General features: G+C 36.1%; 1 protein-coding gene across 1 annotated transcript in view; it reads left to right on the top strand.

The window, feature by feature from the left end:
* Positions 1–15,386, top strand: part of EXOC2 (exocyst complex component 2) — a 274,184-nt gene that overhangs the window by 161,176 nt on the left and 97,622 nt on the right. The window contains exons 19-22 of the mRNA XM_044917676.1: positions 3,087–3,167; positions 3,629–3,688; positions 4,605–4,666; positions 13,972–14,038. Coding sequence (XP_044773611.1) covers positions 3,087–3,167; positions 3,629–3,688; positions 4,605–4,666; positions 13,972–14,038 — 270 coding nt within the window. The remainder of the gene's footprint in view (positions 1–3,086; positions 3,168–3,628; positions 3,689–4,604; positions 4,667–13,971; positions 14,039–15,386) is intronic.

Raw genomic sequence — 15,386 nt, 5'->3', positions numbered from 1 at the left:
AGCCAGCCAGGCGACCCAATAGCCATGCACTCTTAAAGAAGCCACTTTACCTCTCTGGGTCCCAATTAGTGCTTTTATGATAGCAGCCGCCTCTGGGTCCCAGTGAGTGTTACATGATAGCTGCCACATCTGGGTCCCAGTGTGTGCTTAAGTGGTAGCTGTCATATCTCAGTTTGGTTGTTTGATTATAGTAGTTAAACCTCTTTGAAAATATTTTGAAATGGTCACTATAAACTTGTTTGTAGTCAATTTAAAGTTTAACTATAATATTAAGAAACTATAACCATAGAATAATTTCATGTTTGTCACACATTCAAGCTAGAATAAACTTTGTAGATGAATGACCCACAGAAAGTTACACTTCTGGTGTCAGCCATTGTATCTTCTAGCCGGATGTTGGTAAAGAAATATGCTAAAATAATAGTGTTGATAAAGCTGAGCATGTTTTAAGCTATTCAGCATGGACCTCATTTCAGAAAAAAAGGTGAAATCAGTGTGTAGAGTAAGTTGAAGATCCAGCTTTGAGTATTTTAACCTGACATCTGTAAAATTCTTAAGACTTTGAACAATGACTTAAATTGTCTCAAATTCTATTACATACTACTAATTTATATTTTCTTAACATTTCCATAGTACCAATCACATTTTTTGGAATAGGAATACATTTTTTTCTTTCCCTGAAATTTTTAATTTTTTAAAATTTTCAATTCTGGGAGAACTTTCTTCTTTCATAAGAACTGGAATGATTTGTGATAACTCCTATAGTCAGCTAAATTGGGTGGTTCACTGACAATATGCAGAGATAGTACTGTTTCTTTTTAGAAAAAAGAAATCGATGTTTACACTATCATTTACTCCCAGTTTAACTGAAACTACTAGAGTTCTCTGGTATTCCCTATCCATTTATTGTATTAATATAGATATGAAAAGAAATTAAGAAAATCTAATTCAGATATTAATGCAAGAAATCTAAGTAACTACATAGGAACATCAACATTTAATTGCCCACAATTGAATTTTGGATTTAATTATCACTATTATTATTTTAATATCTTAGATTTTCTTAACTTTTGAGGCAGGTAGGTTGGAGGGATAAGGTCAGGTATCTAACAAACGTTTTGACTCTTCAAATACTTCCGTGCAGTTGGTATTTCATACTGTATGCTTTTATTTTTATTTATTTTTTGGGTACTTAGAAGTTTTTTTTTATGGTGCCCTCTTGTGGCTTCCAAGTGCAGTATTAGAGTGACATTAAGCTTGAAGCAGTATTTTAGCTTTCATTAAGTCTGGGTTCCTTTTTGTAAAAAAAAATAATCTTCTTTGTATACAGGTATCCCTTCTCTTCAGTTTGTCCCCCCAATCTCTTTTAAAAATTGAAGCATGTAATAACGAGAGGTTCTGACTCCAGATTTTTGCACAGACCTTTTTTAGTTGAACTATGAGCCTTACTTAGCCTTATGCCCCTGAGTGAAACCCAGAACCTTAACCTCATCTTGTACTGCCAACCTCTCGCTTAGTGGTTGTGATGCACTGCTGTTCTTGTGCTTCCACAACCCCTTCGGCCTCTGCCCACCCTGGCCTGTGCACATGTCGTCCTGCCTCCTTGAGCTCACCACCCCCTTCCCTTATCTTTTAAGGGACTGACTCCTCTTGCCCTGCAAGTGTCAGCTTAAATGTTTTCACAGTCTGAGGGGGGTCTTCTTTGTCCTAGTTGGAGCACATTCCCCTCCATCATCATCATTTTTCTCTGAGTTCCCATTTGTTCTTTTCATGGCGCTTACTCTAGTTTTTTTTTCTTTTTTCTTTTTTTTTTTCCTAGTTTGCAATTGACTTATTTTATTTCTAGTTATTTTTTTTGATTTTGGTTTTTTGGTTTTTGTTTTGTAAAAAAGTAACAGTTTTGTTGACTGTGACTTTTATGGTTGTGTCTTCTACCCTAGTGTATACACTTAAAGAGAACTCTGTCTGTCTGAATCCTATATCCCCGTCACCTAGAGTATGCCTGGCACAAAGTGAAACCTTAAATACAATAGGAGTTAAGATGTTATGATTCATTCAGATTTATCTTGAATGCCATTTGTTGGATATATCTTCAAGTTTTATTTTCTGACTTAATGTATATAAAAAATAACTATAATGACTTTTGAATTAAAGATCATGGACCTTCTATGAATAATTATTAGTAACACTAAATTTTGAACAGTACCAGACATGTAGAAGATCTAGGAGATTGAGCTCAGAATATATCCTGGAAGTAGTGTGTAAAATATGAACTTGTGGGGCACCTGTTTTTTAAAAAATTTTCCTATTGGCCTTATCTTTAAACTGCTTAAAAATAATATTTTCTTGGGCAACTGGGTGGCTCAGTCGGTTAAGCATCTGACTCCTGATTTTGGCTCAGGTCATGATCTCATGGTATCGAGATGGAGCCTCACATCGGGCTCCCTGCTGAGTGTGGAGTCTGCTTAAGATTCTCTCCCTCTGCCCCTCCCCCCCTCTTGTGCTTGAGTGTGCTTTCTCTCTCTCTCTCTCTCAAAATAATAAAATATAAACTTGCTATATCTGTTCTTTATCAGGTCATTTGCTTCTCCGAAGGGTAGAATTTTGAAGAAAAATTTTAGTTATACCTGATTTCTATTCTAGTTGAAGTAGATGTATTTTAGAATCTCAAGATTGACCCATTTTTTTTTTTTTAAAGATTTTATTTGACAGAGAGAGACAGTGAGAGAGGGAACACAAGCAGGGGGAGTGGGAGAGTGAGAAGCAGGCTCCCCGCAGAGCAGGGAGCCCGATGTGGGGCTCGATCCCAGGACCCTGGGATCATGACCTGAGCTGAAGGCAGACGCTTAACGACTGAGTCACCCAGGTGCCCCAAGATTGACCCATTTTTAAAAATCAAGTGCAAAACATGCCAAATGTAAATCTTGGTGACTAGGAGATTATCTTTCAAATTGTTGGCATCTGGTTTTCCTTTCAATAAATCTGTAAAATTGAGAGTTGGGGGCCATAATTTGCTTCTGTTAAATGTCTTAATAACCCATGCTTATTTTTGAATTTTAAGATAATGCATTTTTTTTTTCCATCAGCCATGTCAGTTTGAACAGTGCATTGTACATTCTCTGCAATCACTTAAAGGAGTTCTAGAGTGCAAGCCTGGAGAAGCCAGTGTAAGTTTTCTGTTCTGTAAATTCAACTTCTATTTCAAACTTTCCCAGGAACCTGTGGGAATCACAGTTGTAAATGAGTCATTTCAGCACAAGAGAGCTTTTCCCTCAGCTGCTTGTTTTATTTCGTTTAACTGCATAGGCTGTCAATTTCTTGGTTCCATGATGGGCTGATGGAAGTTAAAATGTGAATGCAAGTGTTGTAGGTAGAGTAATTGGAGTCATCGACATTTGTATACAGAGAGAATGACTGACCTGAATGTTGTCAGGCAGCTCCATGCCAGTGTATTCTCAGGCCCAAAACACTGTCTGGAGGGCAGCTCTTTATTCCTGTCCTTTTAGAGTAACGTTACCCACAATGGAAGCAGTTTCCCATGTGTGGATTTTTTTATATCGAGCTTCATAAACACAAAGTTTTATTTTCTTAGCAAAGTCCAAAAACTTATCAAAATTCTTCTTTATAGGTCTTTCAACAACCTAAAACACAGGAGGAGGTTTGTCAACTAAGCATCAATATCATGCAGGTAATATGTAAAAGCACTGATGCCCTGAAACCTGAAATAAAGCAAATTATAGTAAACTCCCTCCTATTAATATTATATGTACAACGTTCTTTTGTCATCTTGTCTGAGTCCGTAATAGTTTATGGCTAGTAAGGTAACAGAGTTCCAGGTAAGATTAATTCCAGCTTGTTCTAGCAATACCCCTTTATATTATACTTCCCTTTTTTTGTGTTTTCTTCCTACGTTACATATATTTCTGTTACAGCACAAATTAAATGACATGATAGTTGTTTACATTGTATCTAGAACATGAAGTTCTTTGGGACTAGTGCTTTGTGAGAACATAACAAAGCTGAGCATATGATTGAGTGGATGAAAGGAAGGAAAAGGTCTTTTTCCTAAAATATATTCAGGAATTTACAGTTGGATCAAAATATAGGTGCTTTCAATCTTTTATCACTTATGTTATATACATTGGCATATAAATTCCCAATGCGTACATATAGTATATATATGGGCTATATATTCTGTCACTTCTGGGAGATATACATACATACACACATACATACATACATATCACTTATAGTATATATAAGTATATATTTGTATATATTAGTATATATTTGTTTTTTTATTTACATAGGATTATTGGGGCACCTGGGTGGGTCACTTGGTTAAGCATCTGACTCTTGATTTCAGCTCAGGTCATGATCTCAGGGTGGTGAGATCGAGCCCTGCGTCAGGCTCCCGTGCTGGGCATGGAGCCTGCTTAAGATTCTCTCCCTCTGCCCCTCCGCCCCTCCACTTGTGAGTGTACATGCACACACTCTCTTAAAAAAAAGTTTATTTACAGAAAAAATATTTGCATTATTTTTAATGTTCAACTAGATTAGTATCTAAGAATTCATGTTATTGAAACTTCTTATTTTTGACTTAGATTTTTATATACTGTCTGGAACAGTTGAGCACTAAGCCTGATGCAGATGTAGATACTACACAGTAAGTAAACTGAAACTAATCTCACTGATGTATTAAAAATACAGACTAATGTTTTATATGTAGTCTTATATCCTAAGACAATAAGAGAGATAGTGTATATTAAAATTATATTTTTATATATTTGACCTATATTTTTGTATAATTTCTTTATCTTCTGAACTCATCTTACCATTCCTAGAGACATGTTGAGCAAACTGAACACCTGATTAGCTTACTAATTACTGAAAGCAAAAAGTTTTATAAATAATAAGAGTGAAAATTAAAATATATAATTCCTAGTTGATAATCTTTAGAATTCTCATGTTACAGAGAATTACCAATACTCTTGTTAAAGACTAATTTTTCTAGTAGAATTAAGTCTGGGTCAGGCTTAGTTATTTGAGCTCCAGAGGATACATGTTGATTCTTAATATTTACAAATTCTGGTAATAATTCTTTTATAATATTGTTCTATAGGATCTTTTAGTAATGTAATTTATCTGAATGATATTGAATGATATTTGGCATGTGTGACTTCTGTGCTAAGGTTAATGCCCTGACACAGAAAATACTGAAATAAATGCCTCTTAAGTCTATAATTGGTAATTTGAGAGGTTTTACATGTTTGTGATTTTCTTGGTATTGGTTTTCGCCTTTCAGTATATACTACTACTACCTCTTTGAGATTTAGTAAATATTGAACTATAGTTTTCCTGTGATTCGATTTTATACGTTTAACACAATCCACCAGGAATTTATATTGTTGATCCATTTGCTGATATTGTTGATTAAATGTCTTTCCTTCCATATTGTTTTGTTACAATTTCTGTTTCAGACACCATTGAATTCAAATATATAGTGCTATGTATTTCTGAACTTTTCTTTTTTTTTAAATTTAATTTCATTTTATTTCCAACTCCACATACAGTGTTATATTAGTTTCAGGTGTACAATATAGTGATATGACAGTTGTATACATCACTCATACTCATCACAAGTGCTCTCCTTAATCCCCATTACCTATTTTACCCATCCCCCACTCCCTCCCCTTTGGTAACCATCAGTTCTCTAAAATTAAGAGTCTGTTTCTTGGTTTGTTTCTCTCTCTCGCTTTTTCCCTTTGTCCATTCGTTTTGTTTCTTAAATTCCACATATGAGTGAAATCATATGGTATTTGTCTTTCTCTGACCGACTTATTTCACTTAGCATAATACTCTTTAGCTTTAGTCATGTCATTGCAAATGGCAAGATTTCATTCTTTTTTTGGCTGAGTAATAATCGATTATATATGTTTTATATATAGGCTTATATCTTATACCACATCTTCTTTATCCAGTCATCAGTCGATGGACACTTAGGCTCTTTCCATAATTTGAGTATTGTTGAAAATGTGCTATGAACATCACGATGCATGTATCCCTTTGAATAAGTATTTTTGTATCCTTTGTGGAAAGACCTTAGTAGTGCAATTGCTGCATCATAGAGTAGTTCTATTTTTAACTTTTTTCTTTTTTTTTTGAATTGTTGGTCTTTTTATCTTTTTTTAAATTTTTTTAAATTTTATTATGTTGTGTTAATCACCAAACATTACATTATTAGTTTTTGATGTAGTGTTCCATGATTCATTATTTGCGTATAACACCCAGTGCTCCATTCAGTACGTCCACTCTTTAACACCTATCACCAGGCTCACCCATCCCCCCACTTCCCTCCCCTCTAGAACACTCAGTTTGTTTTTCAGAGTCCATAGTGTCTCATGGTTTGTCTCCCCTCCGATTTCCCCCCCTTCATTATTCCCTTCCTACTATCTTATTCTTTTTTTAAAAAAAACATACAATGTGTTATTTGCAGGTCTGTGATTCAACAGTCTTACACAATTCACAGCGCTCACCATAGCACATACCCTCCCCAATGACTATCACCCAGCCACTCCATCCCTCCCAACCCCCAACACTCCAGCAACCCTCAGTTTGTTTCCTGAGATTAAGAATTCCTCATATGAGTGAGATCATATGATATATGTCTTTCTCTGATTGACTTATTTCGCTCAGCATAATACCCTCCAGTTCCATCGACGTGGTTGCAAATGGCAAGATTTCATTCCTTTTGATGTCTGCATAATATTCCATTATATATATATACCACATCTTCTTTATCCATTCATCTGTCGATGGACATCTTGGCTCTTTCAGTAGTTTGGCTATGGTGGACATTGCTGCTATAAACATCGGGGTGCACGTACCCCTTCAGATCCCTGCATTTGTATCTTTGGGGTAAATACCCAGTAGTGCAATTGCTGGGTCGTAGGGTAGCTCTATTTTCAACTTTTTGAGGAACCTCCATACTGTTTTCCAGAGTGGCTGCACCAGCTTGCATTCCCACCAACAGTGTAGGAGGGTTCCCCTTTCTCCACATTCCCGCCAACATCTGTCATTTCCTGACTTGTTAATTTTCGCCGTTCTGACTGGTGTGAGGTGGTATCTCACTGAGGTTTTGATTTGGATTTCCCTGATGCCGAGTGATGTTGAGCACTTTTCATGTGTCTGTTGGCCATTTGGATGTCTTCTTTGGAAAAAAATCTGTTCATGTCTTCTGCCCATTTCTTGCCTGGATCATTTGTTCTTTGGGTGTTGAATTTGATAAGTTCTTTATGCATTTTGGATACTAGCCCTTTATTTGATATTTCATTTGCAAATATCTTTTCCCATTCTCTCGATTGTCTTTTGGTTTTGTTGACTGTTTCCTTCGCTGTGCAAAAGCTTTTTATCTTGATGAAGTCCCAATAGTTCATTTTTGCTCTTGCTTCCCTTGCCTTTGGCGATGTTTCTAGAAGGAAGTTGCTGAGGCTGAGGTCAAAGAGGTTGCTGCCTGTGTTCTCCTTTAGGATTTTAATGGACTCCTGTCTCACATTGAGGTCTTTGAAACCATTTGGAGTCTATTTTTGTGTGTGGTGTAAGGAAATGGTCCAGTTTCATTCTTCTGCATGTGGCTATCCAATTTTCCCAACACCATTTGTTGAAGACACTTTTTTCCATTGGACATTCTTTCCTGCTTTGTCGAAGATGAGTTGACCATAGAGTTGAGGGTCCATTTCTGGGCTCTCTATTCTGTTCCATTGATCTATGTGTCTGTTTTTGTGCCAAAACCATACTCTCTTGATGATAGCTTTGTAATAGAGCTGGAAGTCCAGAATTGTGATGCCACCAGCTTTGCTTTTCTTTTTCAACATTCCTCTGGCTATTCGGGGTCTTTTCTGGTTCCATTCAAATTTTAGGATTATTTGTTCCATTTCTTTGAAAAAAGTGGATGGTCTTTTGATGGGGATTGCATTGAATGTGTAGATTGCTCTAGGTAGCATTGACATCTTCACAATATTTGTTCTTCCAATCCATGAGCATGGAACGTTTTTCCATTTCTTTGGTCTTCCTCAATTTCTTTCATGAGTATTTTGTAGTATTCTGAGTACAGATCCTTTGCCTGTTTGGTTAGAGTTATTCCTAGGTATCTTATGGTTTTGGGTGCAATTGTAAATGGGATCGACTCCTTAATTTCTCTTTCTTCTGTCTTGTTGTTGGTGTATAGGAATGCCACTGATTACTGTGCATTGATTTTATATCCTGCTTTACTGAATGCCTGTATGAGTTCTAGCAGTTTTGGGGTGGAGTCTTTTGGGTTGTCCACATAAAGTATCATATCGTCTGCAAAGAGTGAGAGTTTGACTTCTTCTTTGCCTATTTGGATGCCTTTGATTTCTTTTTATTGTCTGATTGCTGCGGCTAGGACTTCTAATACTATGTGGAATAGCAGTGGTGATAGTGGACATCCCTGCCGTGTTCCTGACCTTAGGGGGAAAGCTCTCAGTTTTTCCCCATTGAGAAGGATATTCGCTGTGGGTTTTTCATAGATGGCTTTTATGATATTGAGGTATGTGCCCTCTATCCCTATACTCTATAAAGAGTTTTGATCAAGAAAGGATGCTGTACTTTGTCAAATGCTTTTTCTGCATCTACTGAGAGGATCATATGATTCTTGTTCTTTCTTTGATTGATGTATTGTATCACATTGATTGATTTGTGGTTGTTGAACCAACCTTGCAGCCCAGGGATAAATCCCACTTGGTCGTGGTGAATAATCCTTTTAATGTACGCTTGGATCCTGTTGGCTAGTATTTTGGTGAGAATTTTTGCATCCATGTTCATCAAGGTTATTGGTCTGTAATTCTCCTTTTTGATGGGGTGTTTGTCTGGTTTTGGGATCAAGGTAATGGTGGCCTCATAAAATGAGTTTGGAAGTTTTCCTTCCATTTCTATTTTTTGACAGTTTCAGAAGGGTAGGTATTAATTCTTCTTGAAATGTTTGGTAGAACTCCTCTGGGAAGCCATCTGGCCCTGGGCTTTTGTTTGTTGGGAGATTTTTGATGGCTGCTTCAATTAACTTAGTGGTTATGGGTCTGTTCAGGTTTTCTGTTTCTTCCTGGTTCAGTTTTGGTAGTTGATACATCTCTAGGAATGCATCCATTTCTTCCAGGTTATCTAATTTGCTGGCATAGAGTTGCTCATAATATGGTCTTAGAATTGTTTATATTTCTTTGGTGTTGGTTGTGATCTCTCCTCTTCCGTTCATGATTTTATTTATTTGGGTCATTTCTCTTTTCTTTTTGATAAGTCTGGCCAGGGTTTATCAGTCTTGTTAATTCTTTGAAAGAACCAGCTCCTAGTTTCGTTGATCTGTTCTACTGTTCTTTTGGTTTCTGTTTCATTGATCTCTACTCTGATTTTTCTTATTTCTCTTCTCCTGCTGGGTTTAGGCTTTATTTGCTGTTCTTTCTCCAGCTCCTTTAGGTGGAGGGTTAGGTTGTGTACTTGAGACCTTTTTTGTTTCTTGAGAAAGGCTTGTATTGCTAAATACTTTCCTCTTAGGACTGCCTTTGCTGCATCCCAAAGATTTTGAACAGTTGTGTTTTCATTTTCATTGGTTTCCATGAATTTTTTAAATTCTTCTTTAATTTCCTGGTTGACCCATTCAGTCTTTAGTAGGATGCTCTTTAGCCTCCATGTATTTGAGTTCTTTCCGACTTTCCTCTTGTGATTGAGTTCGAGTTTCAAAGCATTGTGGTGTGACAATAGGCAGGGAATGCTCCCAATCTTTTGGTACCGGTTGAGACCTGATTTGTGACTTAGGATGTGATCTATTTTGGAGAATGTTCCATGGGCACTCAAGAAGAATGTGTATTCCGTTGCTTTGGGGTGGAATGTTCTGAATATGTCTGTGAAGTCCATTTGGTCCAGTGTGTCATTTAAAGTCTTTATTTCCTTGTTGATCTTTTGCTTAGATGATTTGTCCATTTCAGTGAGGGGGGTGTTAAAGTCCCCTACTATAATTGTATTGTTGTCGATGTGTTTCTTTGCTTTTGTTATTAATTGGCTTATATAATTGGCTGCTCCCATGTTGGTGGCATAGATATTTACAATTGTTAGATCTTCTTGTTGTGTAGACCCTTTAAGGAGGATATAGTGTCCTTTCTCATCTCTTATTACAGTCTTTGGTTTAAAATCTAATTTGTCTGATATAAGGATTGCCACCCCAGCTTTCTTTTGGTGTCCATTAGCATGGTAAATTGTTTTCCACCCCATCAGTTTCAATCTGGGGGTGTCTTTGGGTGTAAAATGAGTCTCTTGCAGACAGCATATCGATGGGTCTTGTTTTTTTATTCAATCTGATAGCCTGTGTCTTTTGATTGGGGCATTTAGCCCATTTACATTCAGGGTAACTATTGAAAGACATGAATTTGGTGCCATTGTATTGCCTGTAAAGTGACTGTTACTGTATATTGTCTGTGTTCCTTTCCAGTCTATGTTACTTTTAGGCTCTCTCTTTGTTTAGAGGACCCCTTTCAAGATTTCCTGTAGGGTTGGTTTCGTGTTTGCAAATTCCTTTAGCTTTTGTTTGTCCTGGAAGCTTTTTATCTCTCCTTCTATTTTCAATGACAGCCTAGCTGGATATAGTATTCTTGGCTGCATATTTTTCTCATTTAGTGCTCTGAATATATCCTGCCAGTCCTTTCTGGCCTGCCAGGTCTCTGTGGATAGGTCTGTTGCCAGTCTAATGTTTCTACCATTGTAGGTTACAGACCTCTTGTCCCGAGCTGCTTTCAGGATTTTCTCTTTGTCTCTGAGACTCGTAAGTTTTACTATTAAATGTCAGGGTGTTGACCTATTTTTATTGATTTTGAGGGGCTTCTCTGTGCCTCCTGGATTTTGATGCCTATTTCTTTTCCCAAATTAGGGAAGTTCTCTGCTATAATTTGTTCCAGTATACTTTCTGCCCCTCTCTCTCTTTCTTCTTCTTATGGGATCCCAATTATTCTAATATTGTTTCATCTCATGGTATCACTTATCTCTCGAATTCTGCCCTCGTGATCCAGTAGTTGTTTATCTCTCTTTTTCTCACCTTATTTTCCATCATTTGGTCTTCGATATCACTAATTCTCTCTTCTTCTTCATTTATCCTAGCTGTTAGAGCCTCCATTTTTGATTGCACCTCATTAATGGCCTTTTTGATTTTGACTTGGTTAGATTTTAGTTCTTTTATTTCTCCAGAACGGGTTTCTCTAATATCTTCCATGCTTTTTTCAAGCCCAGGTAGTATCTTTAAAGTTGTCATTCTGAACTCTAGTTCCGATATCTTACTAATGTCCTTATTGATTAGGTCCCTGACAGTCGGTACTGCCTGTTGTTTTTTTTTTGTGTGGTGATTTTTTCCATCTTGTCATTTTGTCCAGAGGAGAATAGATGAATGAGAGAACAAAATGCTAACAGGGTAACAATGACCCCAGAAAAATATACACTGAACAACTCAGAAGATACCTTCCAGGAAGTGGTTGCTTTTCTGTTCAGAGAGTTGCCACTATTCTTTTCTTCGATCTCCTGTTGAGTTTGTAGGTGTTCAGAATGGTTTTGATCGCTATCTAGCTGAATTCCTGGGACCAGACGAAATTTAGGTCTCCTACTCCTCTGCCATCTTGTTCCTCCCCTCTATTTTTAACTTTTTGAGGAACCTCTATACTGTTTTTCAGACTGACTGTACCAATTTGCATTCCCAATAACAGTGCATGAGTGTTCCTTTTTCTCCACATCCTTGCCAACACCTGATGTTTCTTGTATTGTTGATTTTAGCCATTCTAACAGGTGTGAGATGGTATCTCATTGTATCTTTGATTTGCATTTCCCTGATGATGAGTGATGATGAACATCTTTTCATTTGTCTGTTGGCCATCTGGATGTCTTTTTTGGAGAAATGCCTGTTCATGTGTTCTGCTTATTTTTAAATTGGATTATTTGTTCTTTGGGTCTTGTATTTTATAAGTTCTTTATATGTTTTGGATACTAACCCTTTATTGGATATGTCATTTGTAAATATCTTCTCCCATTTCTTAGGTTGCCTTTTAGTTTTGCTGATTGTTTTCTTCGCCGTGCTAAAGCTTTTTATTTTAATGTAGTCCCAGTGGTTGATTTTTGGTTTTGTTTCCCTTGCATCAGGGAAGTTACCTAGAAAAAGTTGTTGTGGCCAGTGTCAAAGAGGTTACTGCCTGTGTTCTGTTCTATTATTCTTATGGTTTCAGGTCTCACGTTTAGGTCTTTAATCCATTTTGAATTTTTTTTTGTGTATGGTGTAATAAAGTGATCCAGTTTCTTTCTTTTGAATGTTGCTGTCCAGTTTTCCCAACACCATTTGTTGAAGAGACTGTCCTTTTCAAATTGTATATTTTTCCTGCTTTGTCAAAGATTAAGTGACCAGGGCAGCCTGGGTGGCTCATTCGTTAAGCATCTGCCTTTGGCTCAGGTCATGATCCTGGGGTCCTGGGATCAAGCCCCACATTTGGCTCCCTGCTCAGTGGGAAGCCTCCTTCTCCCTCTACCACTGCCCCTGCTTGTGTTCCCTCTCTCTCTCTCTCTCTGTCAAATAAATAAATAAAATCTTAAAAAAAATTAAGTGACCATTTGATAATCAGTTTATTCTTGGTTTTCTGTTCTGTTCTATTGATCCACGTGTCCATTTTTGTGCCAGTACCATACTGTCTTGGATCACTACAGTTTTGTAATATAACTTGAAGTCTAGAATTGTGATATCACCAGCTTTGCTTTTTAAGATTGCTTTGGCTATTTGTGGTCTTTCGTGCTTCCATACAAATTTTAGGATTGCTTGTTCTAGTTCTGTGAAAAATGCCATTGGTATTTTGATGGGGATTGCATTAAAAGTGTAGATTGCTCTGGTTGATGTAGACATTTTAATTTTTGTTCTTCCAAATCATGAGATGGAATGTCTTTCCATTTTTTTGTTTGTCTTCAATTTCTTTCATCAGTGTTTTATAGTTTTCAATGTATAGATCTTTCACCTGTTTAGTTAGGTTTATTCCTAGGTATTGTATTATTTTTGGTGCAATTGTATCTGGGATTTTTTTCTTAATTTCTCTTTCTGCTCTTCATTATTGGCATGTAGAAACGCAACAGATTTCTGTACATTGATTTTCTATCCTGCAACTTTACTGAATTCATTTATTCTAGTAGTTTTTTGGTGGAGTCTTTGAGGTTTTCTCTATATTTCTGGACTTTATTATTCTGTTCTATTCATTCATACACGTTTTATATCTTTTTGTGCTATTTTAACGTTCATTAGTTTGTTTTTTATTGTTCAGATTGGTATCTTTTTATTGCTTCTATTTTAAAATATTATTTGATATTTCATCTATTTAGTGTTCCATATGAATTCTGAAATCCATTCATTAGGTTTAAGGAAAAGAAATCCTGCTAAACTGTTTATTATCATTTGTTATATCAATTAATCAGTAGATTATAGAATTTCCTCCCCTGCAATTTTGTATCTTTGGTCAGTTGTTGGTGATTAGCTAATTTCCTAACTCAGCTCACCTGTAAGTGGTTTATTATGAAAATGAGCTTGAAAAAGCCCTCTGGAGATTCTGATAGTCAAAAACATTTCAATCAATTTGAGTCTGTACCTAAAAATTAAATTATTAGGTATTTTCCCTTTGGGTGATTTTTAAAAATTTTAATTGAGTATTGAGAAGACCCAAAGCAAATGTCATATGACCTGTATTAGTAGATAGCCTGTAGTGTCTACTTTGAGCTGTTAATTGTTAAATATAAAAAAACAGAATTACGCAGTTTTGACCAAAAGATTTTCAAGTCAAGTTTACATAAGGTTCCTTGCATTTTTTATTGAGTTGTAATAGATATACAACATTATAGTAACATTGTTAATTTTAGTGCTTTAATTGTCACTGTTCTCTTACTTGCATCTATATTTAGTCTTTCCGTTGATGTTTCTTCTCCTGATTTGTTTGGAAGTATCCATGAAGACTTCAGTTTGACTTCTGTAAGTAAGATGATAAATAGAAAGCTAAACATATTTTAAAATTATATAGTGACTTACGAATCCATCTAAATTACTTTGAATGCTTTTGTATCCGTGCTGTAGTATACTATCCTATAATTTGGAGCTATGTTTTATTTTGTGAAAATTTTAGTAAAAATACAATTTTATATGTATTCCACAACTTAAAAACTTTTTATAACTTAAGTAGTTCCATCTACTCCCTGCATTGTGCAAGTTGGTGAGCATGAAATAGGTGCCCTAGTGGTTCCCTGGTGTTTGAAAGTTGGAGAGGAAGCAGAAGACAGGGGCCCAGCTCCTCATATTTTTCCTCTTTAACTAGAGAAGCTCTGCTTTTCTCTGTTTTATTTCTTTAAGTTCCCTAATAGCATTTCATTTGAACATAAAGTTCTGACAAAAACAAAGCCATACCACCTTTTATATATATACACTTACATCTTTTTTTAGCATATACATGTATTTAAGGATGATTCACACGCATACTTTATTATACGTATAAATTCAGCTCTTGAAATCCAAACCCATCTGTCTTAAAAAAATAACCCTCTCTGGTTTGTCATTTGCTTGAAGGGTGTGTGTGTGTGTGTACATGTGTATATGTATATATGTATGTGTATCTCTCAAGAAAGAAAGCATATGACCAAAATTTCCTGCCTCTATCATTCCCACAGGTATTATAAGTGTGAATTCCTAAATAAGGAATTTGTTATATTAGGAAATATTAAAAATTCAGTTTGGGACCAGATGTATTAAATGAGTGACATTCAAGCAGAGATATTTAGTGGATGATTAGACATACCTGTCTGGACCCCAAGAGAGAAATCTAGATAGATTTGTGAATCAGGAATATACAGTTGACCCTCGAGCAATGAGGGAGTTAGGGGCATTGATGCCCTGTTCAGTCGAAAATCCATGTGTAACTTGTGACTCCTCTAAAACTTTTAACTACCAATAGTCTATGGTTGAGCAAAAGCCTTACCAATAACAGGCAATTAACACATTTTATATGTTATTATTATATGCTGTATTACAATAAAGTAAGTTAGAGAAAAGAAAATGTTACCAAAATCATAAGAAAGAGAAAATACATTTACAATACTGTACTGTATGTATCAAAAATTTGCATATAAGTGGCACAATGCATTTCAAACTTGTGTTGTTCAGGGGTAAACTGTATAAGCAATATAAGGCCTGGGAGTGGATGAGTATACTAGGAAAAATACTAGTAGAAGGAGAGGAGGGCCAAATATATAAAAATAACATTGGGGGTACCAGTATTTAAGGGTTGGCCAGAAGCAGAGAGCCTCAAAGTTCCCAAAAAAAAAATAAT

This window comes from Neomonachus schauinslandi, chromosome 8 (assembly GCF_002201575.2).
Source record: "Neomonachus schauinslandi chromosome 8, ASM220157v2, whole genome shotgun sequence".
Lineage (NCBI taxonomy): Eukaryota > Metazoa > Chordata > Mammalia > Carnivora > Phocidae > Neomonachus > Neomonachus schauinslandi.
The sequence above is the reverse complement of the archived record's forward strand: the minus strand, read 5'-3'. Positions and strand labels throughout refer to the sequence as shown.